Here is a 23844-nt window from a genome sequence, read left to right on the forward strand (position 1 = left end):
TTTCAGCTGACATATACGGCAAATTGGTGCTTTAAAGTGACGTTAGGCTAACTGAAATTCGAATTCTCATATCATCTTTGGAGTGCAACCAACTGCGTTGAACATGCGACACTGACGCTGATTTGGCACTAATCTAAAGGCTCGTTTATTAACGTCCGAACGTTGAAACCACGGACCATCGCAAATTAATCTCGTAATATCACGGTCCGCATCGCGACCCATGACATCGATGTGTCAAGCGTGATGTATCAAACGCCCCAAAAATAAATAAACCTAATATAATTATTTTCATATCCATTTGTACAGCTGTCTAGTTTCACGCGAGCGATAAAAAAAATAAAATTTTCAAAATATATTATATTTTGTGCATATATATTTTTTTCATATTTTTTGTTTAGAAAAAAATTCTGCTATCGCGGAAAGCGTTTCGATTATATTCGAGAGCGTTGTTCGCGGTCTCGATATAGGAAGGAATGTTACGCGAGAAAAAGTTGCCGATTCGTTCGATATAGACGACACGTGTGGGTATATTTATATCCGTATTATACATACTTCGATCAAAAGAGTGATTCACTCGCGCGCGGAGGTCGTTTCTTCCGGAAATACTTTCTAACCATCGCGAGTACGTATCTTGGACTGTCCGCCGACTGTTCGTTGGTTAATGCAAGAACTTGAACTTGCTAGTCGCGCGATGCGATAAACTATACATCTTGCGAATGACGTGACGTGGAAGCTAAGCAACTATAATAGTTGACGTGCGTAGTATCTATACAAACCGCAAATATTACGATTGACATACTCATAGCGCGAGGAATTTACTCGCGGAAATTACTCGGAGATATTTCCATTAATAACCTCGATTGATAATTCTTCAACATTGATTAAATATTTCATGTAATTTATCGAATTAAGGAGACTGATGCGTTATTGCACGAACTAATAATGTTCTGTTTTCGTAATTTAATTGCACATCCATCGCTTGCGCGCGCGTGCGCGATATAACGGCGCAATAATCAATTTTACATGATGCTTTTACAAGTATATAATATTAAATTCCCGATATATATATATATATATATATATATATATATATATATGTAAATGTACGCGCGCTCTCGTCGAAAACGCCCGACTTTAAATTATAATTAATTTTCTCGATTGCGAGTTTCCCGCTGCGTTAAATTATTCCTATCGAATTCCGAGAGTACATAAACTGGCATTGGCAGTATATCATGGCGAGCCAAACATGCGAATCGTTTCTTCACGCGGTGATGTATCATCATGGCGATGAGAGTTGAACGAGTGTTTGAGATGAAAAAAGTAATGGCGAAATTGATAAAGTTTGCTGCCGGAAAAGTTTTATATACGCAACAGACAGTAATAGGTATAAAAAAACCTTCGATTTTAATTACTTCTACAAAATTTCAGCAAAAAGTTTCTTCGCTAATAAAACATTCCTTCGATTGCTAATCGTAGACGGAGCCATATAAGATCCTTGCGATAAAATAACTTATAAAATAGCCGATTATTCTAGTATATCGCAGATAATAACAATTTTTTCGCGTTGTGTAGTAACGATGTTTGACAGATCGAGATTTTAACAGAGTTCGACAGGCGCAAGATTAATCTCGTCGACGAAATGAGCTTGGATCGGCAACCGAATGCCTCTCTGCCAGTTGTTATTAGCTAAAAGTTCCTGGACGTATTCCAACTCGGAATCAGCTTCGTTTGATCGCCAACTTCTTGCTGTACATTTGCAAGAAATTGCTCGTAAGCCACTTTTCCGAAGATATAATAATTGCCTTCATTTTATTTCTTTTCACTCGAGTCTATGTAAGTTTTCTGTTTCGTAATTCATACAAAAAGCGATATATTTTTTCGTAGATCAAATTAATTGCATAATAAAATTGGATCTAATTTAAAAACGAGATCGTCATCAGAATAAATTTCGTTTTCTATACTTTCAGCTTAATGAAAGGTTACCTCTTTGCGTATCGCCAGTACAGCAAGATCTTTACATTTTTTTAAAAATAATTTCGTACGCGTAATTTATACGGAGGGCTTTTTCACAAAATGAGTTTTATTGGATCCTTTATTATTTACGTAATATGAACGATTAAAGAGCTTTAGCTAATTAAACATTTATTGGCAACGGATTAAACTTGTCTAAAACGTTTAACACGAACAATTAAAAAGAGTTCAATAATTAAATCTAAAACAACTGCATACAAATCTTTTCTAATCGTAAATACAACTTGCTTATTAATGTATACGATTGACCAGAATAATTGATGGATACGTGATCATTTTGCAAATTGGATGTAAAATCGCTCTACTCATCCCTTTGTGATCGCGCAATAATATGAACTGAGATTCGCTACTTTCATTAAACCAATGTGCACATATATTTGTCATACACATCTGGTATTCGTGTCCGAGGGCACATAATAAGTAATTAACTTGCATAAGGCTGCCCCTATCGAATGCTGAATGCAGCCGATACTGAAATCGAACTTTATAATCGGATTCGAAGTTTCCCACAATGCTCTTCTACAAGCTCGCGTCTTGTAGCCACTTGTGCATTCGTGATAAACTAAACTGAGCCTGAAACTAAGCGACTTAGAACTTACTTGCGAGAAACTTCTATTCCATTACGTAATCACGATATAAACCCTATCTTATGTTACGCGCGTTCATATTCGCTGTCATATTTGAACATAGGAATGCGCAATTCTTCAGTAAAGACTTTGACGCGAACAATACCAAGTCGCGAGGTCTAAGAAATCTGGAAAAAGGCGATGTAATTTTCAGTGTACTAACAAGTTAAAAAAATCGCTTCTAATTTAAAGTATAATTACAAGATATTAAAATAATACAGATATGTGTTAATGAATATCACAAATCATTTTATAAGTATTATTTTTCGTGATAAGTATTATTTTTGATTGTAATGATTGATCGTTCAAAATTTCATCGGAATTTACATAAAAGTAAAATTGAAATTGAAGCGTAGAGTCTTATGTTACGCAAAAAAATATTTAAAAGAAGAAGATATTTTATAGTAGTATTTATTAGTATTTTATAAGATGTGAGAAAAAAGAAATGTGAAAGACAGAAAGAGAGAGAGAGAGAGAGCGTCTCATTTATATTATAGAGCTCAAGTCTAAAATTGTATTTACGAGACACACGGAATCTTTTCCTTTTTCAAAAGCGCACTTCCCTGACAAAATTTCCTAATGGCACATCTCTAAGAATAACTCTACGTAAGCTTTGCGTTTCTTTGGCGATCTCTTCTTCGCATGCCAATGGAACGGGTGAATTTCTCGGACCAAAATTTTATCGGATTCCAACGTCGGGAGAAATGGGCTTCCGTCGCGGAAGTAGCTTATCCGTAAAGGAAACAGGTCCTTTACGAATAAAAGCACACCACCGTTCCACGGTCATTCCCTATCTCGAAGAGGACGCCATGCAACGACATTACATATATATGTAATCCCGTATACATAAAGTATGTATGTGTGTTTCTATATACATGTGCATGTATTTGCGTGTAAATATATATATATATATATATATATATATATTCGTACGTGAATGAGAGGCACACGTAATGGCGATACGATGTTTTAAGGGATATAGGTCAGGGATTCGCGGGATTTCTGCACATGAATGCTTCGGCGATGTGTTGTTCTATATAAGCGCGGTTAACCTGAATTTCGTAACGGCCAACAGAACGGGTGATTCGGTTATGAGTCCGCGGAGGAAACGAAGCGAGCACAATTTTTCCGTCGTCGGTAATTGGAAATGTGATTAGCTCGATGGCCGTTGCGAAAATCTATGACGACTCACTAAAGTTAATTAACTCGCAATTCTTAAAGTTTACACGCAATGTTAAAATGTCAACGTTGCGTTTTTTTTTTTTTTCTCTATCGTAAACGTGTTTACGACTAGGAAGAATGACGCGCACTTTTTCGCGTGCGTGACAGAGATCACGCTATATAGGATTTAAAATGACAATTACACGAGCGTAATTTCACGTAAATGTATATGGACATTCGCTTTACCATATTTATAGAATTTAATTACATATTATTGATCTTTTTACTGGTATTTAATTTTATTAATTTTGCATTCTGTTAAATCACGCTGATTGCTATCGTTTGGTGTTTGATTTTGATAAATACGATTTATATGAAAAAATATACAATTAATATATTCTTATACGGGCGAGAATTTATATTTGCGTAATTTTACGTTGCTTTATAAATTTATTCTGAAAGGCCGTTGGGAGATGATGCTATATGCAAAATACTTCACCGACTAGTGCGACGTCGCTCGCAATTTTTTAATCGCGTGTTAAACTGATAACCTGGCAGCTGATGCCCGTGGCATTCGATTAATTCAAAATGGATCTTCTCGCAAATGATCATTTTTTGAATTCGCGTTCGCGAAAAATAACGAACAACGAATCGATAATCTTTTTCAAAGTCACATCCTATTTTTCATAAAATTATGTCTAATGAAACGTAGCACCGTTATAATAGTACCTCGAAATCCGTATTATCAACTTAAGTAAACGGAAATAGAATGCACGTGTATAGTAAAACAAGAATGAATTCTAGAGAAAAAGAGCTTAAAAACCGCGACATATGTTTAGTATAACATGGAGAATGTTATATGACAAGATGATTTTTAAAGATAAAGAAGAAACATACAAAAGAAACGATACAAAATAAAGTATGACTATATATTGCGAACAGCACAAATCCAAATTGAATCTGTTGCTAGGGGACATTTCGAAGGCTCTGCTATCAATTTTGCGAAATCTGCGCGGACAATCTATCAAAGAAATACCCAGTGGTGACAGGACTGTTCCACTTTTTCTCAGAAAGATATTGATATATATATATATACATATATAAAGCAAAAAAAAAAAAAAAGAGGAAGGCTTTCACCTCCAACTTTTTCAGGATATAAGCACGGCGTCATCGATCGCATCGTGTGCTTCCACTCATATGCCCGGTCATTTTCCAACATGTATAATATGGCTGGCATTGACCGCACGGAATCTTTCCGGCGCATTACATTAAGCTCTGGAACTTTTTCTGAACAGACTTGGAAATGATTCTATTTATGCTCCAATAAATCTATGTGGAAACTAATGAAGTTTAATATTATGCTTTTAATGATCAAGAATCCGCAAATAATTCAGAATCTTCATATATATTTAAAATATTATAATTATATAACAATCTTGACAGTAATCGATACATCTATTATCTATTAGATAGTAGCATTTCTTTTCTCCATGTCAATTAATCTTGAGGAACAAGGTAATTACATATAAAAAATTGCTAAATTATACTTTTTCACAATTATTTTGCGACAGTAAATTAAATTTCTCGACTTTTTAAATTTATGTAACAATTTTCTTTTTCGAAATCATATAATCATGCTCTGTATAATGTCTTTTTAATCGATTATACAATATAAGCCTCCAAATGATCATTTTTAGACTTCAAAGTCATCATATTCTTGATTATGCGGGCAAATATCAAAATTTCCATCCAAGCGTATATTCGAGAGATTATTTCTTTTATAAATTCGAAACTTTCTTTGAATTCGGAATTTCTCCACCGAACGGTGGCGAATAAATGCGACAGCATTGTACGTGATGTTGGCGAATGCGCGAAGAATTCGGTCCTTCGTACATTTGTTATCGCTCTTTCGCACTCAGTGTGTCAAAAGCCTCTACTTCGGTATTCACAGGAACGAATGTCGCCCTTCTACGCCCGATATCATAATTGATATGACAATTGAAAGGTAGAAATGCATGTATTGTCTCGCTATTCGACCATGAGATTATTCACGCTATTGTCCTTCGAATTGCATTCTTATTGTTTTAACGAAGAATGCGAAGCGACCTGTCGCCTCTAATTAAGTGTAATTTAATATTCTAATGATTGGACTGGCGCTATACTTAGATGAGTCTCAAGGATGCTGTAAGAATGCTCCGTGTATCATGAAATTGAGATCATACAATAAATTTCATTTTTTGTTTTAAGATGTAACGCACGTACATCCACGTACATATACAATATAGAGTTAAATCGGAAAAATTTCAAACAATGATGAATAATTTAAATTAAATTATTTTGAAGCTAAGTATCTTTTTTTTATCAAATAAAGGTATAATTATTAATTTTTATATTTCTAAGAAACATTCAATGAATAGGCAGATTATGCAAATTATTTTACCGACAAAAATTTAATATTCTGCAAATAAATTCGTGAAATATATAACAGTATATGTAACTGTAACATAACGAGATATATCTCTCTTTTTGTGTGTGCGAGTTTAAGAGTTGGGTGCATTGAATTTCTGGCGCTACCTCTTTTCTTATAATTTTATATTCAACGTGAAAGAAGATTGTCCGGGGAGCGCTTTTTATGATATTGCATTAGCGTAATTTTGCACGTGGTAAAAAAGATCGTATTATGGTGATAGTAGGCGGCAAAGCCTGCGTAGGTAGCTGTATGTACAATACTTGCGCCCCGTTGAATATTTACAAGTACAGCGGTCCGTGTAAAAAATAGGGAGCATATCTTAAAGATCGCTGTCAGAGACGTCCCACGCAAACGGAATAAAACAGCCGTCTATATCATAATACGACGAGTTCCGTTTCATCTTTAAATAACCGGGTTGACGACGGTAAATGATGGTGTCATGTACAAAGATAGATCGAAATGAGAGATGACTAAGGTGCGACTCTGTTAGAATTATTTTTAGCTTTGATTATTCGTGATAAATCTCCTGCCCCCTTGCCGATTTGTATGATTAAACCTAGTTCAGTCATGCGACGTGGCGCTTATTAAGGAAAGGATGTATAGACGACAAAACTATCAGAATTTAAGGGAGAAAAAGATATTGTAAATTAGGAAACATTCACAACATAAAAATCGGAATGAAAATAAAAATTGGGGACTATAACTTTTATGAAATAACTGCAAGAAATATTGGCAAAGGATTACAGATTTTTAATAAATATATCACCAAAAATAATCCTGTTACATAATTATAAATATATTATTCTATGCTTTCGTGAACTGTTTTTTCTTTATATATGACATTTTCCGTTTAGCGATAGATACCGTAAGAATAATATATTCATTTTCACGTTTCTTGTAAATTTTACCTATTTTTCGATACCTACGTTCGTGCGGGCTCTGGTTAGCGTGACAGTAACGAATTTACGTCAGAACTGAAAGCTTTATACCAAGCTCTCTTGATTATCACATGCGTGCTGCGGTTGCCATAATTATAAAGGTCGCTTTGATACGTTTCTATTTAATACAATATATTACAAATAATTATCAAATTATTTAAACTATGCAATCATTCTCTCCCATGCATACAAAAAAACTCAATACGCGTCAAACCGTAAGGGCAACATTATATTAAATATAATTTAACATTATAAGATTATCATGAATATTACAATTTAATTGATCAATTAAACTATATCGAATAAAAATTATATAAATGTCTATATAGCAAGAGTACAACAATTGCAACAATTATATATTCAGCTTATCTTAAACTATCGAATTTTTAGTAAAATATCCAAAAGGACGATTAGTTAATCTAAAAAAATCCATATAGCTTAAAGTGGTAGTTCAATACTTTGAGCTTGTAGGTCGGGGGATTAGCGACAACAATATTTCGATATTCGAAACTGCTAAAAGTACTTACTCGAGAATATTTAAAAAAAATATTGTACTTTTTAAATTATTCGAATTATTTAAGTTTTTTGATTCTCTATTCTATTTATTTTATTTCTGGATTTAGTTTATTCATTTTTAAGTCTACGAATCTTAAAAACAAAGAAAATAAAAGTTATCAACAATTTTTCTACAATAATATAATCCAAAAATATCAAAAATATAAATAACATGATGCTAGAAACTATATTTATTTTTGCCATTAACAAATCAATCTATGAAATTAAGATAAGAACATTTTTTTTTTTGTAACAAATTTTTTTCTTTGACTTTTTGTTCGGCATTATAAACTTTTATTATCTTATTTCTTTATTACTAATAATTCGATAAACATGTTTGAAGATTTCTTACGCTATGGAAAAGAAGTTAATAAATTATAAAAAATATATGAAAAACATAAAAAAATTCGTTAATTTCAATCCCATCGTAGTACAATTGAAATCAAGTGAATAGAAGAAAGTCGATAAAAATTCTAATTGATATAAATCTTATTTTAAGAAAAAATAAGAAAAGTTTTTCAAAATACTTGTGTAAGATAGGTAAAAATATTTATTTAAAAAAATCCAATTACTCTTTATTATAATAATATTTTTTTGAAATTACGTATACGGCTCATTACCAAATACGAAATTAGAGTACCGCTGTGCCACTCCACAGAGCACAATTATCTCGACTTTCATCCCATCATGTCCCGTCAAATCGCTCAAGACTTAGCTCACCTAGAAGCAAACACATATAGAGTGCTGTCACTCTATACTTGAATCTTGAGAAAATGTCGTCCTCGACCTTGTCAGTTCCAGAGCGTTGCGAAGGCTCCCCTTCTGATCGTTGACGGCAAAGTCCTTATTAAACGTCGTGCAGAGTCGGAGGCTCCAATTTCGTACTTCAATCGAGCATTCCTAGGCCCTAAAATTTATGTCCCTCGAGCACCCGCGGGCGCTCATAATCATAACTTTGCGTCTCACGGGGGCTGTGCGCGAGCGGATAAGGGCGCGTATCCGTCTGTCGCCTCTCCAGCTGTCACGCGACTGCTTGTAATATTCGCTGGCATTCTGAAAAGGTCATACTCGTCGGTAATAGCCATGGTCGCGCGCCGTATATGTTGGTGGACAAAAGAGAAAAAGAAAGAAGGGAATTGAGTTAGCTACATCTACAATGCAGCCAACCGGTACCAATCTTCGACGAAATTTTTATCGCAAAAATAAAAAAAAAACTGGACGCTTTCCCCTTTCTCTCTCTTCTTTTCCTTCAGACGCAAGTTCGTTGTTTAAAGTTCGTTCTACTTCAAACATCGCAAGCAATGCGATAGAGAAAGTTGAAAAAAGTTTCGAGGTTCTGACAGTTTTTAATTATATTCAACTACTACTATTAAAGGTCCTTTGCAAATTTAGCATTCAAATGCATTAATTCCAGGTAAATTTTTCTAACAGAGAAAGAATTTTTAAATTCGAGATTCTGTTGCAAATATATTAACGTCGCGTCGGCTTAAAAGATTATGAAAAACTGAATGTGGGATTTTTTTTTTCTTTTTTTAAGTTAAATATACTTTAAATCTGGGATAATTGTATGTATCATATATTTTTTATAATAATATTCAAGCTATCTTTTATCAGTTTATTTTATTAATATTGTTCTCGCTTAAGAACAAAAATTATGTTTCTCGCAAAATATAAATTAAAGTAACACAGTTGGAGAAGAAGAAAAGTGAAGAGAAGATTAATTCGTGGAAAATTTTCTCATTGCGTTGTTTAAATTGTACGACTTACAATTTTAAATGCGTCACGCCTTTAAACATGACAGCGAAAATCGCTCCTGGTCGTTCAGAGAGTTGTAACTTTATTGGTTAACAGTAGAAGTTTCAATTAATAAGGCGCTAAAGCTCGCGATGAACTTTATGACGATCTTATCGAAGTGCCGTTGTGCACGCTCATAAATGTAACAAGTACATCACCCGTTATCGTTTTCCTGACAGTCACGTTATACAACGATTTGCCACCTTCATCGTACCTGGATATCACTTCTATTCTGGTTTTTTATTCTCCATATTCTCACATGTAAAGTCTTTCCCAAATTAATATACATCATTGCATAAATCGGATAAACACTTTTATATCTTATACTCTCTCAGGTCTCAATTTCATTTATAATTTTCATTTTTCTCAAGTCTTATGTACACACTTCATAAATTATTTGAATTGTTATTACACACATACACACACGTAGTAAAATATATTTAAAACGTGTATTGTTTAACGAATATCGATTACGTAGATATTGATTCATAAGTGAACAAGTGTAGGCAAGAAGAAAGAGCGAATGATGGAATAGGAAATAATTTAAAAAAGTCTTCCATGCTCAGTACAAACTTTGGCCGGATCGCGATCGGCACGCGACCTGACCTAAGCGTTGTCGTACCACTATTGAGTAGTAACCACTACGTGAGCGACGCCGTCCGATACCATCGGTCTACAACTACTGCGCCTGACAATAGCCATACTCGGTATTCATCGCTCATTTTTCAGCGGGGCAATGTAGGTCAGGGTGATATCGCATTCAGAATTCTTTTTTTTTTCTCATCACCCACGGCGATTCGCTACCACCACCTTTTGTCATCACCTCTTCCGCCAACTCTCTCGACATGCTTATCTTCGTTATTTCTCCTCAAGCACTTTATGTCAATTCTATACGGGCGTAGATGGTTTTAATCTTTCGCGAGAATTGTTTTATGCTTTTACAAAATTTCATTGTTTTTTTCATTCGTGCCGTATTACAAAACATCTGAGATAATTCAATAATATAGCAACGTGTTTGTTTATTAATTTCAAATCCATTTCTTCTTAACTGGATAATTTAATCAAATATCATCTTATCCGCGAAACTTTTTTTATCTTCGATGTTATGACAACAAAATTACAAATAATTATCCTGCTTGAATAAAATAAGTACCCGAACATTCGTATAATAAAGATTATTAATATTTGGATAATTTCTCTACGGCAAAGTCGACCCTTAATTAATTTAGGAACGCTTCACGGTAAGCTGTCCATTTAATTCTAAGATACCCTGTACATATTTTTGCGATGACCGAGCTGTTCCATTACGAGCGAAAACCCGCATGAATATGCAATATTCTTAAGCCTCAGTTCGACTGTTAGCGCACGAGCGAACGTCGGTGGCCCTCAACCCAACAATGGAACCTTTTGTAACCAGGATTTGACTATCCTCCATTCTTTGCGGCACGTAATCAGGAGAGGCAATCCGTGGAATTTGGGTTGATGTGGTTTCTAAAGGTAGACCGGCGGTAGGAACAGGACGTGCCAGAGAAAGAGAAAACGTCAAAGGGAATCAAAATGTACCAGTTCTCCTCTTGGTTGCAAGCCACATTGCGGCAAAAATTCAATGAAATCATAAAAGAATAAGAGAAAAGTACGTTGGAAACATCGCTTTTATTCCCCTATCTTTCGTTGCAGCATTTTAACCATTTCGTTATGTACCTATACAAGTGATATATATGATGGATCCTAACAAGATTCATTGTTTAAGCATATTCGGACACAAAAGAAAGAATAAAATGCTCTCATGAAATATTTTATATTAGAAAGTGATTAGAAAAAATGGAACCGATAATAATCAATGTGCTTCTAATAAAATGTGATATGATTGCGTAATATTGCAACTCACGATACAAACCCTGTCGATATATGCCGCTTCATTGATGTCACACATGACACATATATATTAATATATTGGATTCATATGAGCTGTCATTCAATCGCATAATCGTAATAATATACGGAGAGAGTTGCCTGAAAGGAATGACAATGGTAAATTTCAACAAAAGGTTTAAAAATTCGCTTATGTAACCGCGCCCAATTTCATCTCGTTCCAATTATCTGTCGATCAGACTCTTTTATATTATCGAAATTGCTGAAACCACTGTGTTTCCCCTCTAACGGACGAAAGAATTACTCGCATTGCGAGATCGTTTCATCGCTGTGCAAACGACGGGGAACGTTCGCTCGCAACGACTCGATTACTCGCTCGTTACAAATCGTTGCGAGTTTACCGTCGCGCGATCGGTGATTTCACGTCGTGTATTTCATCGTTTTCAATCACTTTTTTATACATGCGCGCGTTGTCGTCATCGATTTTCAAAACTATATTAGTAAAGAGGGAAGTGCAAAAAAAAAAAAAAGTGTTCACAGAACAAAACTTTGAAACAAGAGATCTTCCTTTACTTTCGTATTTTCACGTTTTAAATTAATGCATTCATTTACATTTGTAAACGTATAAGAAAAGAAAAATAAGATAACATAAAATAAAAAAGCAATTTGTGCGTTTTACTTTTCTGTTACTTCTATATGGTATCGTTGTAACATCTTGCTGTATAAGTCATTACAGTAAACAGAAAATAAGCACCGAGAGACGGAGAGAAAAAGGGAGTTGCAATTACTCGTTGCAACGAATCGCATTTATAAGAATGCAGTCTCGTCTGGAGTGGTTTAATCAAGTGTCTTAATAAGAAAGTCATATCAAACGGGATGGAAATTTTCCCTTCCTAAAGAGTTGACGTCAAAATAAATTATTTGCACTCGGCGCGTATACCGTAAATCTAATATAATTTAAGTAGATTTTATCAAAACTAGTAACCCGCGGATATTAATCTGTTTTAATAGAGCTTATTAAACTCGCTGCTCTTTGTTGAAAGAAATGACTCTACGCACTTCTTTCGCGATTTAATGGAAAATTTTCTTCCATATCTTTTTTCCTGCAAAGAGAAATATCTACAAGATATTCTGATCAATGCTTGGTCTCAACTTTATTCTCTCTCTTTTTCTCTCTTCCCTTCATTACTATTAGTACTAATTTGTCATAATTTTATAGATAAATTTTGAATATATTATACAACACTCTATTATGTTATAAATTACTGTAGACTGTAAATGTAAGGAGATATGCTCTCTCTCTCTCTCTCTCTCTCTCTCTCAATCTTTATATTCGCATAATACAATATAAGTAATTTTTCTCAATCTTTCATATAGCATTACTTTCCTTCTCTTTCGCGCTAACCATCTCTCTTGCTTTCTCTGTTGCAGCGATCACTCAATCAGCAATCGTGTGGACCGTCGCGGCCATCCGACATATTGCGAGTGCGGCGAGGTGACGAGGCCCTTATGACGACGCGAGGAGACGGCCGAGAGTGCCCTGGCCACATCGCAGTCCGATTTCTAGGTCCCGTTCACTCTACCCGTCCTCGACCGTCCTTCCGGCCCTTCGGCCGGCGATCTCTCTCGTTGAGACTTTACTTATATGTTTTCCGACAGCATTTCTCATTCCGCTCTCATGGCACTACCGTACGTGTATCAATCAACATTCGCGTTTAAAAGTGTACATCGTCAATACGTACGGACGTACCAGACATACACATTACACATATACCGATACGGAACGCAGGAATGAGGAAAGAATCTTTCAATTCTCCCGACGACTTGTCCGCCGACTATAAAGAGTAGAATTGCTCCCGCGATAGTTGCTGCAATGTTACCACGTGGTTATTGCGTGGTTAATTGGTACAAGGGCGGATTCGTGGCTAGTAATTACCAATGGCTGTGCCGCGAGCTTGGTGGTAATTGAGCGATCGACGCGATTATAAAGCGCGCGCGCGACGATGAAAAGTACCGCTCGCGTGATGCGTATCGCACGATCTGACGAAAGGTAAGCGCAAATTGGTTATCACGTATAGGATGAATAATTTCACTTTATACTTAATATTACATAAATGGTGCATTACGAGCTCAATGGCGTTTTGTTAATTATTAATTGTTAATAATGTCTTAAAAATATTTCTTTTTTGCGCGACATACGTACGTACAATAGAAAATATTAGATTACATAATCTTGGAAAGAATGAATATGATTCGAAGGAAGAATTAGTTTTGCGTATATTTTAACTTTATATCATAAACAGTCACTGTTGGCCTCTACGCTCGCGCTAATTAATTTCATTCGACGATAGCGCGCGCTTTGAATTCTTCCGACGTTATTCGCATACGAATATGAGTTTAATAATCAATATTTGCCGGTCTATCTGCATACAATAATGAAAATTGTGAAATAATAAACGGTATTATATGCCTCTGAAATGTTTTCGGTAAATAAGAATCTGCGTAAATAAGCTTACGCTTCTACCACGTATGAAATTCTGGAAATGCTGAATAAACGTAAACGTAACGTTCTGATTGCACAGACAGCCGTGTTTACTCACACGTTTATTGAAAGTTTCCACCCACGTATACGCCGAGGTGAATGCGTCCCAATTGGCCTTCGCACGTGGTTGGAAAAGTCTACGTTCGCAAAATTAGTTGGGAATCATCTGTAAATCCTTCTGGATTTCAGTATCGCAAGATTAGAGCAACGAAAATATACCAGGCATAATAAAACTCGGTACTTATATATATTTTAACGAAATTAATATGTAAGAAATCGTTATAATAGATATATCATTATTTATAAAAACAACATTCTATAAGTATGATTTTTAATATTTCTCCGCTTGCTTTTATATTTTGACATTTATTTCTTGTGTTTTTTAAATTAATCTCAATTCTTTTTCCTTTATATAGTAATAAAAAAGATACTCTCTTAATATACACACACATACACACACCGTTTCTTACCTATAGAAAAATATTCGCATATAATTCTTTTTTTAGCGATTTTATTGCTTTTATCGTGCACCCAAAATTTTCTTTTACGGATAAAAAGATCTCGCGAAAAATCTTCATTTGGCGGCTCGCAAATAAATGGACCTATCTAAAGTCTATCTGCGAAATCGATCGGCACAACTGTAAACCTCGCGACAACCGATTTATTTTCCTGCCACTAGAAAGTCGTTATTCTCGAGAAAACGTTGAAATAAGAAAGCAGAGAGAGAAAGAGAGAGAGAGAGAGAGAAGTCGAATTCGAAACGAAATAGGTATTTCCGCTGTTCCCGTTTTCCCGGTTGTATCGTGTTGAAAAGGCACAATCAGAAATAAGAAACCGGTATGAGGAGCGGACATTCGGAAATGTCGACGTTTTACCTCGTTTCATTATCACGCGATATTAAATCTTCAGCGATGCGAGCGCTGTAATTCGGGTCGCGGATATTTTCCAGTCCGTTTTATTTGTTTTGATTATTCTGAAAACTGGAGTCAATTGATTGGATCAATGTCGGGCTACAAGAAGAATCAGATAACGCATTTTGTGCAATTTTCGCATCAATGTTTCTAGGCCACTTATATATAATAATTCATTTCGATTTTAAATTATGCTCAAGAAACTACGTCTCGAATGCAAAGAAACCGCCCGACGTAACTACATTTTTCACAAGAAAGATTTCAAAGTTTCCGCGAAAGTTTCGTCTACTTAATCTGCATGTAAATTCATGCGCGAGGTATCCAGTTAACGTTAACAAGCGCAGAGGCAATTTTATGAGGAGAGCGAACAGATTGTGCTAATAATCGTCCTTGCGTAGAGATTATGCGATATTTGAATATCAGTAAACATATAGTATACGAAAGAAAATTACTTCGAAACTACTTATCAAATTATCATGCAAATCGCAATATTCTCGTATACTTGCGTCTCCGGAAGAGTATAAGCCCAACTCTCATACGGATATTAAACTTGAATTCCACGGTCAAATTGGCTCCCGATAAACGATCGTATCAATTTCTCGAGCCAACGTCTGACCACACGCTCGAAGACGGTTCGTTTGTATATGGATTCGCTTAATGGGAACTGCGAGACTCGACGGGGATTAATGTATGAAGGGTAGCAGATGTAGCCCATGAGCCGAGTTAAGTATTACATTGTACGCGCTCGCGGGAAACACATTCATCTCAGTAAAATATGCATACCCGCCGTCGTGCATCAGACTTGACTCAAAATGAAGACTCAATAGACTGCATCTATTATCGTCAAGTCTGCTACTGAACGGTTTTCTCGATTGTAATTATGTGTCTACCGATTTGCGTGATTTTTTTCTTTTTTTTTTCGTAACAAAGTATTACATGCTCTTCCTCATAAATTATTCTAAGTCTATAGGGAACGGTACACAGTTGCTAAATTTAATTATTTTAAAACTTATACGGAGAAAATATTATAGTAAAAATTACAGTATAATTTTGCAATCGTGGAACATACTAATATATAAGAGAAATCAGTAATTATTAATCTAAAATGCCGTTATTCCAGCTTTAAAATAAATGTTGTAAAAGGGAATGTATCTTTCATGTAATTTGTATTGTAAAATTTTCTCCGTGTCAGTCGTCGATGTAATTAATATTGCTTTACGCTGTCATGACTCTTGGGAAGCCGATTCGTTGCGTAATTTTATTTAATTGAGTTTTAAACGCAATATGTCCTCTTTGCTTTTTAAACGTTTATCCATGATAAAACAATCCGCGGAACATTCTCTCTCTTTCAGAATTCAAATACTGTTTCATTTAAAACTCAAGCGCAATTTAAGATTAATTTGAGCACAAATAACAAAGCTATTAACATTGGGCGCGATAAGCATGGATTGTTTCGGGAATATTTCGGAGCGATAATCGAACTTTCGCGTCCTCCAATGGCTTCTTCCCCTTTCTTTTTTCCACCCCTATACTTATATTTATACTTAGAATTTTGCGAGGCTCGCGTGCTTCTTTCTGCTTACGAGGCAAATAGTTTTCGGAGCCACTGAAATTCGCCGCAGCATGCAACGCGATTTGCGCGTCGAATTTCCTTGGAATTCCCACAGATATACATGTTTACATTGTCATGAGCGCGATTCTAATTCGTTGAAATCGACAGGAAAAATAATATATATAGGCTTCGCGTATACCGATTGAATGATGTAAAATTATGCTTCTAATTACGATATAATCTTTGATACAAGTCGCTTTGTTTTGTAGAATCGATCGATATTATGATGCAATATGTCTTTCAATTTTGCAAAATTATCTTTATAGGACTTGAAAGGAAAATTTATATGTGTGATTAGAGATATATTAATTTCCTTATAACGCGTATCATACAATGTAATATCGTTGCCAGATTCGTGAATTTTAGATTTCTAGCTGAATCATATGCGGTATATCTGCGCCTAAATATCGATGCACTGCAAAATTTATGACACTGGTTGTCGACAGGCATGCAGCGTGCACGATAAAATTATGCGGAACCGGAAGAGATCGAACGCTGCATTACGTTGTCGCATGCTAGATAACCTGAATACAACCACACAAAATAATAAAACTTTCAGTTGGAAAGAATAAAACAAAGCTTCCTTTACGAGGAAACAAAAATTATTCGAAATAATTATCCGCCGGAGGTATGGATTCTATAAAAATTTAATAAGTAAACAGAGATTTTATTATTAAGTCCATAAGAGAGTTATAACTATAAAATCTCTTACATTGGTAAAATTCCTCTTTAATCGTTGTAAAGTATTTCACGCGATTGATGTAAATGTTCTATTCTTTATTGTAGACGGATCTAAAGATAGAAAGAATTAAAGAATCACAAACAGAACAGATATATAAGTTTCGAAGATCGTAAGAGCAAGGTCGTTTTCTTTTTCCATCTTTTACTAACGATTGAATTAAGTCGATCGCGGAACAGTAATATATGTAAAATTTATCTCATTTAAAAAGATATACATATATAATCATCATATTTGCAAAACTACATGCACTTGATGCAAGATCTAAATACTTTATCGCAATACTTCTTTTCTAATCATTGCCAGATTTAGTCCGTTGTGACTTCTTTTTGTTTTCCAAAAATGAAATTGGCGACGTTTCGGTACAAGAGATTGCGACTGAATCGCAGAGATATTTTACATGCTACGGCAAAAAGATTTCTAGGAGAGAAATTAATTTGAAGCATGACAGAAGCGCTGAGATGGCTGTATAAAATCACAAGGAGGCTACTTCAAATGGAATGGAGGCGAATTGTAAATAACATAAGCCTAATATTTTTTATAGAGTAAGTTCGGAAAATTTTCAATAGCACCTTGTATTTTATTCACGATTCCTCTCGAACAGCTCGATTGTTAATAATACTTAATTAATTGCGAAGCGATAACGCTGCGCTTTGATCCTAATGGCTTCGTCCCAATCACGCTTCATAATGTTATTTTGCAATCGCGACTTTTCCAAGGTATCTGATCGCAGACATCGACATAGCACTGCAAGCACTCCAGTTGGCTCATTTTCATGAATCACGTATCTTGAACGGGAATCTGGGGCAATCGGATGTTTGTGTTGCATAAAGGAGAAAAAGAGAGGGAGAGAGAGAGAGACAGAGAGACAGAGAGAAATTAATTAACGACAGGAAAGGAATGTTACATACACACGCGCGCGCGCATACACACACATACATAAATGCACCCGTTTCATTGTAAAAGTTCATTTCTACATAGCTATTGTGCAACAACGTTTTGATATCGCAAAAATCATAAAGCATAATATCGTTATTGAAGATAAACTTTTTAAATAAGGATCGCGCTAAAAAAAATATACGCTCATGATAATCGTCACAGCAAACAAACGGCAGTGAAAAGAAAAATAGTAATCGATATCCGTTTTTTTAATCGATATGCCATCTGTTGCATTCTTCGACACCGTGATGCATTAATGCAAATGTATTTTGCTCACTGCTGCGCGTTGATGCTTTTTTTTTTTTTTTAAACATGATATAACACAATAAGTGTGCAGAGTAATACAATAAACAAATCATGATACTGCATAAGTTGCAGTAAAAAGATGCGCGATAGCAACAGAATTTTTAATTGATATTTGTATATTTTTGATTAAATCCTATATCATTGAGTTATATATATTTTTTATAATAATAGATAGTATACACAAGTAATATATTAAAATATTTATATCAGTTATATTATTAATATGTCATTAGTCCATTTTACTCGATCTTAAAATAGTTTTTTTATAATATGATAGATATTTTTTGCAGTCAATGATCGAAATATGTTCTGCGTTCAACATTACATTTATTTCAATGGACATCTTTCGTTTTGTCATAATTATTTAAATTATTTCGCTATCGGTTGTATAGAGTCAAAACAATTCAAATAATTGCAAGGCGTATAACGGATGTAAAATATACCGGGGAAGTAAACGGATGTAGGGCTGTCGTTATATTGTTTTTTTCTCTCTCTCTCTCTCTCTCTCTCTCTCTGTTTCTCAACACGCGCATTCCATGAATAAAGAAGAATTATCTTAAAAAATATTATAGATAGAGATTCTACTCTCTCGACAAAGTAACTATAGAGGCACGCATCTGTTTAATTAATCGGCGTTCGATCGGAAATTGGTAGGACGAACATTTTGGGGGCTCGAGTGTCAGCGATCTCGACGCGTGCCCCGATAGCGCGTTTAATTAATTATATGGGCACTGCCAGGCTTGCAAAACTTTAATCAAAAGACACACTCCGACACGGCCAATCAAAGATCCTTAAAAATCAAATTGAGCCGCGATTCATCGATAAGAATTAAACATAGACGTTAAGCGCGGGCAGTTATAGTGATTTTCCTACATTATGTTGATCGTCTCGGAAAAAAATTTACAGCTATCCGTAAATTTATGGGAAGAGGGGGGAGGGGGGAGAGGCGGAGGGCGAGCAAGTCTGTGCCTTGCATTTAATCAAGCGACCTACGCAGATTGCAAGTGCATATTTATCGTTAATGCATGTTCGATCGGCACTTTTCCGAGGCCATCTGCATATTAATACCGTAGGAAAGCCCTGATCGTACTACGAGAAAAACCCACTAATAAGGTCACGAGCTTAATGAGAACTAAAAAAAAAAAAAAAAGAAAAAAAAAGAAAATACTAATTATGTAATAACGTAACGAGCGTGGGAAGGGGAAACGCGTCTCGTAGCACTAAAGATACCCTTATATCCTAGATATATCTAATCAAACGAACGAGCCGAAACTTCGTTAAAGATTTTGTACGTTGACTTCGCGAGCGACCTGGAAAATAGCCTTCTAGGTCGCCGGTGGAGGATGTGATCGGAGAGAATACTTCTTTTCCCCTCGTATGCGACACGCGATGCTCGGATCTCGACGTCGTGCGACTACGACGAGCCGATGCCGACGTTATATCGCGTGATCGAGGCAATCATCGACGATCAATAGATCGTTTCGTCTGGCACGATCGATGGATCTTATTCGTAATTCGAGATGGGAAATCAAGTGGTATAAAGAGAAATAAATACAGAGTTAATAAACTGTACTTGTAATCAGTAGCGTTTTGAAATAACACAAGCGATATACACATACACATATATATCTACTCACATACACACACATACACATGCGTTGCGGGCGGACATACGAATAAACGCGCGTAAACTAGACGAGCTTTAGTATTAATCAAAGGATTCGAATTCGCGTCGAATGGAGCTCGTAGATTAAAGAAATGCGGTATAGTATCACTCGTGACTTAATTAAGAACGTTAAATAGCCGCCCGATGTTGATATTTAGCTGGTCTAAATCGCAAAGGGTTCGTTTCTACTTATCATATAGTACTGTTGAGTTTAATCGATTGTGAGATTACTTTATTATTATACATACACATGTAGCCTATACGTATATTATATATATATATATATATACATGTCGCGAAATTGAATTTGAAATCAATATTTCTACCGTGACGTTTGTAAAATGTGTGTTCGCGTGTATTGCGTGTAGTAGCAATTCAGTCGGTCTTGGCGGTTGTCACGTGGCAATCGACGATATGGACACGTGATGCCTTTTGGATCCTGCTAATGGGAGATCCTTCTTATAATAATAAATATATACGAAGATCGGATTGTTATTTCCCTAATTAAAATACATCAAGAAAAAAAAGATAAAAAGATAAAGAATGAGAGAGAGAGAGAGAGAGAGAGAGAGAGAGAGAAAGAGAGAAGAAATAAATATGATAAAACTTTTAAAATACAATTAATTTGGATTAATATATATAATAAATAAATTTCTGTATAATAAATATTTTCCTCTTTTTTAAATTGCATTTAGGTTCCCTGTGGTATAATAGACGAAAAAGCAATTACTCATCAATAATGAAACGTATGCATATTAATGACAAGTGTCTGGAAAATTTTATGTTCGAGTTTCGAGATCGACTTGGGAAGTGCAAATCGTTCCGTCAGGTTGAATGCATGATGCCCTGCGCGAATGCAATCTGTTCCACCGTCTCTTCTCGCCTTGAGCATCTCACCTTGTCGGTCTGACCTTAATTGTAGACTAACCTAGATTATAGAAGTCAAAGGCAACCCCCCCCCCCCCCGACGGAGCGAACAATCTCAGAAACGATAAGGCTCATGCTTTGTCATTACGCTTTGCGGATTACCTCGTCTTGTTGCGAGTTTTCAATATTCAGCGGCTGCCTCTCTCTTATTGAAATTTCCATGTGCGATAACCGGAATCCTTAATTTTTAAAATTAATCGCAAATCATGTTGTCAGTGTATTGATAATGGTTTAAACAATGTCAGTCATGAGAGAGTAATGGAATTATAAATCAACAAAAAAATTTAATTGAATTTTCCATCTCTTCATAATATACAAATATTTAAAATAGATCTTTTTTGAGATAATTTCGCGTACTTTTCTATTTAAAATATTTTGTTTCGTTTTCAGTATATATGTATATATTATTTTGCAAAAAAAAAAAAAAAAAAAAAAAAAAAAAAAAAAAAAAAAAAAAACTCGAAAAGAGTTAAAGGGACAAAATATGTCGAATTATACGCAATACAAAAAGTAAATATTCCAAATTGATATAAACAGGAAATTTCACAACTATTCGCAAATTGGTGCCGTCGTGTATACGTCCGATTAAACCGTTTAAATAATTTGTAGAGTCATAAAAATGTTTTATACACTCGTTTGCAGTCGAATGAAACGTAATATTCGATATTAATATTTCTATAACGCGATATTGTTCCCTGTTGGCGCGTGTCGATGTGTCTGCCCGAGTAATAGCGCGCAACGCAGTTAGATGGCTCAATAACCAGCGATGTATGCTTCTGGTAACCCGTTCCGCATCGATCATCCCTATTCAACGAGATATCATTTCCTCTCTGCGAAACTTTTTTAAAAATCTCTCGCCTGCAGATAGCGATTGGACAGGTGTCACCGATACATTTCGCGCCGTCGAAAAATCTTCGCTTATCGCCAGGACATCCGCCCTCTCCGTTTGCATCAGAAAACGTATGGTTTCCATCAGCGAAGCTTGTCAATCCATCAAAAAGTTTGCATTTTTATTTTCAGCCCAACTTAATTCACGACGTTACTCGATTGTTTCGAAATGTTCTTCCATCGCACATTGAGTTATCGTATCAATATCTTATTTAAGATTTAAAAATGATAAGAAAAAAAAAAAAATCTGTAGATATAACACATCCCCCTTCAAAGAAAAATTATTTACCTGAATATTTATAAATACAGAAAAAATATAAAGAATACATTTTACACAAATATTATTCGAAAAGAAATTTCTCTTTTAACGTTTCTAAATCTTAAGTTTTAGTACTTACAATCCTTTTTTATTACCCACATCTTAAACTGAGTTGCTGGACATTGTGTTTTAAATTACAACAAAAAATTTTTGTCGTTAAATAATATTAATAAAGAAGCGTTCCCTCTTCGATTTCTTAGCTTATCAAAACGATTATAAATGATGACATGATAGTTTGTCGTTGCCACATAAACTGCCGCATAGTCAATCGCATTTCCCTAAAGAGGCTTTGGGAAAAAAAAAAAAAAAAAAAAAAATCAATTTGTCGACGGATTGCTACTTACCGCAACGCAGGATGTTATACATGTACGAGGTACAAGATTCCTGATTTTGTAAAAGCAGCAAAACATGTTACATTTAGAGAATAACAATAAAAGTGATATATATGAGGGTTTTATAAAACTCCACGTCTTTCATCTCCTTACGTCACAGTAACTAGAAAATTTTCCAAGCGGCAGTAATTGCTATAGACGTTTCTCAAGAAACGTAGTATAAAACACTCCGGAGAGTTCTTTGACAATGTGAACCTCTAGGGTGCAATAAAACTAAAACTGACCTCTCGCTTGAATTTGATTTTATTTTGATTTCGCAATCGTTCGTTCATTGTATATAAATGCGAATCTGTATAAAGACTAGCAAAATTTGATTTTTTTTTAGCCAAGAATTAATTTTTTTTACTTCAAAAGAGCTTTAATCGCCGTCTTTTAATTACAAGTTTTTGTATCCCAATTATAAATAATTTTTATTGTTGTTTTGGATATTTTATTATCCGATTATTCGCTCGCGTGTACGTCTCTCGATACACAAAATATTAATAAAAATTATTAAATTATGAATCACATGTGATATAAAAAAAAGATTAAGGATTATTTAAACAGTTTCTCCTCGATAAGGGTAAGATCGCACTGCAGGCTTTCAACTCTCAAAAGATTCGACGGAATGTAATGTTGCTGAGAAATATTTCTAGAATTTTTGAATTATAGTAAAATAGAAAATACATTTTTGTTCATCACTTCAATGTTTAGTTATAATCTATGTAAAAATCTTATTAAATTATTAATTTCAGATTATCTGCGCCTCTCTGACTAAATAAAAGTAAGTAGTCGAAAAAATAGCTATTCAAATATTAAAGCTTGTAGACGCATTATAATTTTATGTCATTTTCAGTGATATTACTGAAATTTTCGTTTCAACAGATTTTCCATTTAATATATTTTGTAGAATTAAGTTATTTACCGCTACTACAGTTCTAATCTCTATTCATGACGACAGCTACATACACGGTCTCCTTTATCTTTTCCTCGTTGCTTGCCAGTCTTTATGGCCGCTGCATCATGTACATTACGAGCCGTAAATCTGCACGTATTGCACGAATTTCTTGGAGAATGACTGTGGCTTTTGTGGAAGCGCCGTTGTCCCACAGTATTCTCCATTCTCAGAACAAGATCCCAAGAGTACTATGAAGCGAAAATTGAGTGTTCGAATTTC

At 34.9% G+C, this 23844-nt stretch overlaps 1 protein-coding gene across 1 annotated transcript in view; it reads left to right on the forward strand.

Annotated features, from left to right (window-relative positions):
* Teh1 (tipE homolog 1) overlaps nt 1-19659 on the forward strand; it is a 34872-nt gene extending 15213 nt beyond the window's left edge. Inside the window, exon 3 of the mRNA XM_070312971.1 lies at nt 12879-19659. Coding sequence (XP_070169072.1) covers nt 12879-12960 — 82 coding nt within the window. The 3' untranslated portion in view covers nt 12961-19659. The remainder of the gene's footprint in view (nt 1-12878) is intronic.
* The last annotated feature ends 4185 nt before the right edge of the window (nt 19660-23844 follow it).

The sequence above is a fragment of the Polyergus mexicanus genome, unplaced genomic scaffold (assembly GCF_030449975.1).
Source record: "Polyergus mexicanus isolate NDT 795.1 unplaced genomic scaffold, iyPolMexi1.0 SCAF_2, whole genome shotgun sequence".
Taxonomy (NCBI): Eukaryota; Metazoa; Arthropoda; class Insecta; order Hymenoptera; family Formicidae; genus Polyergus; species Polyergus mexicanus.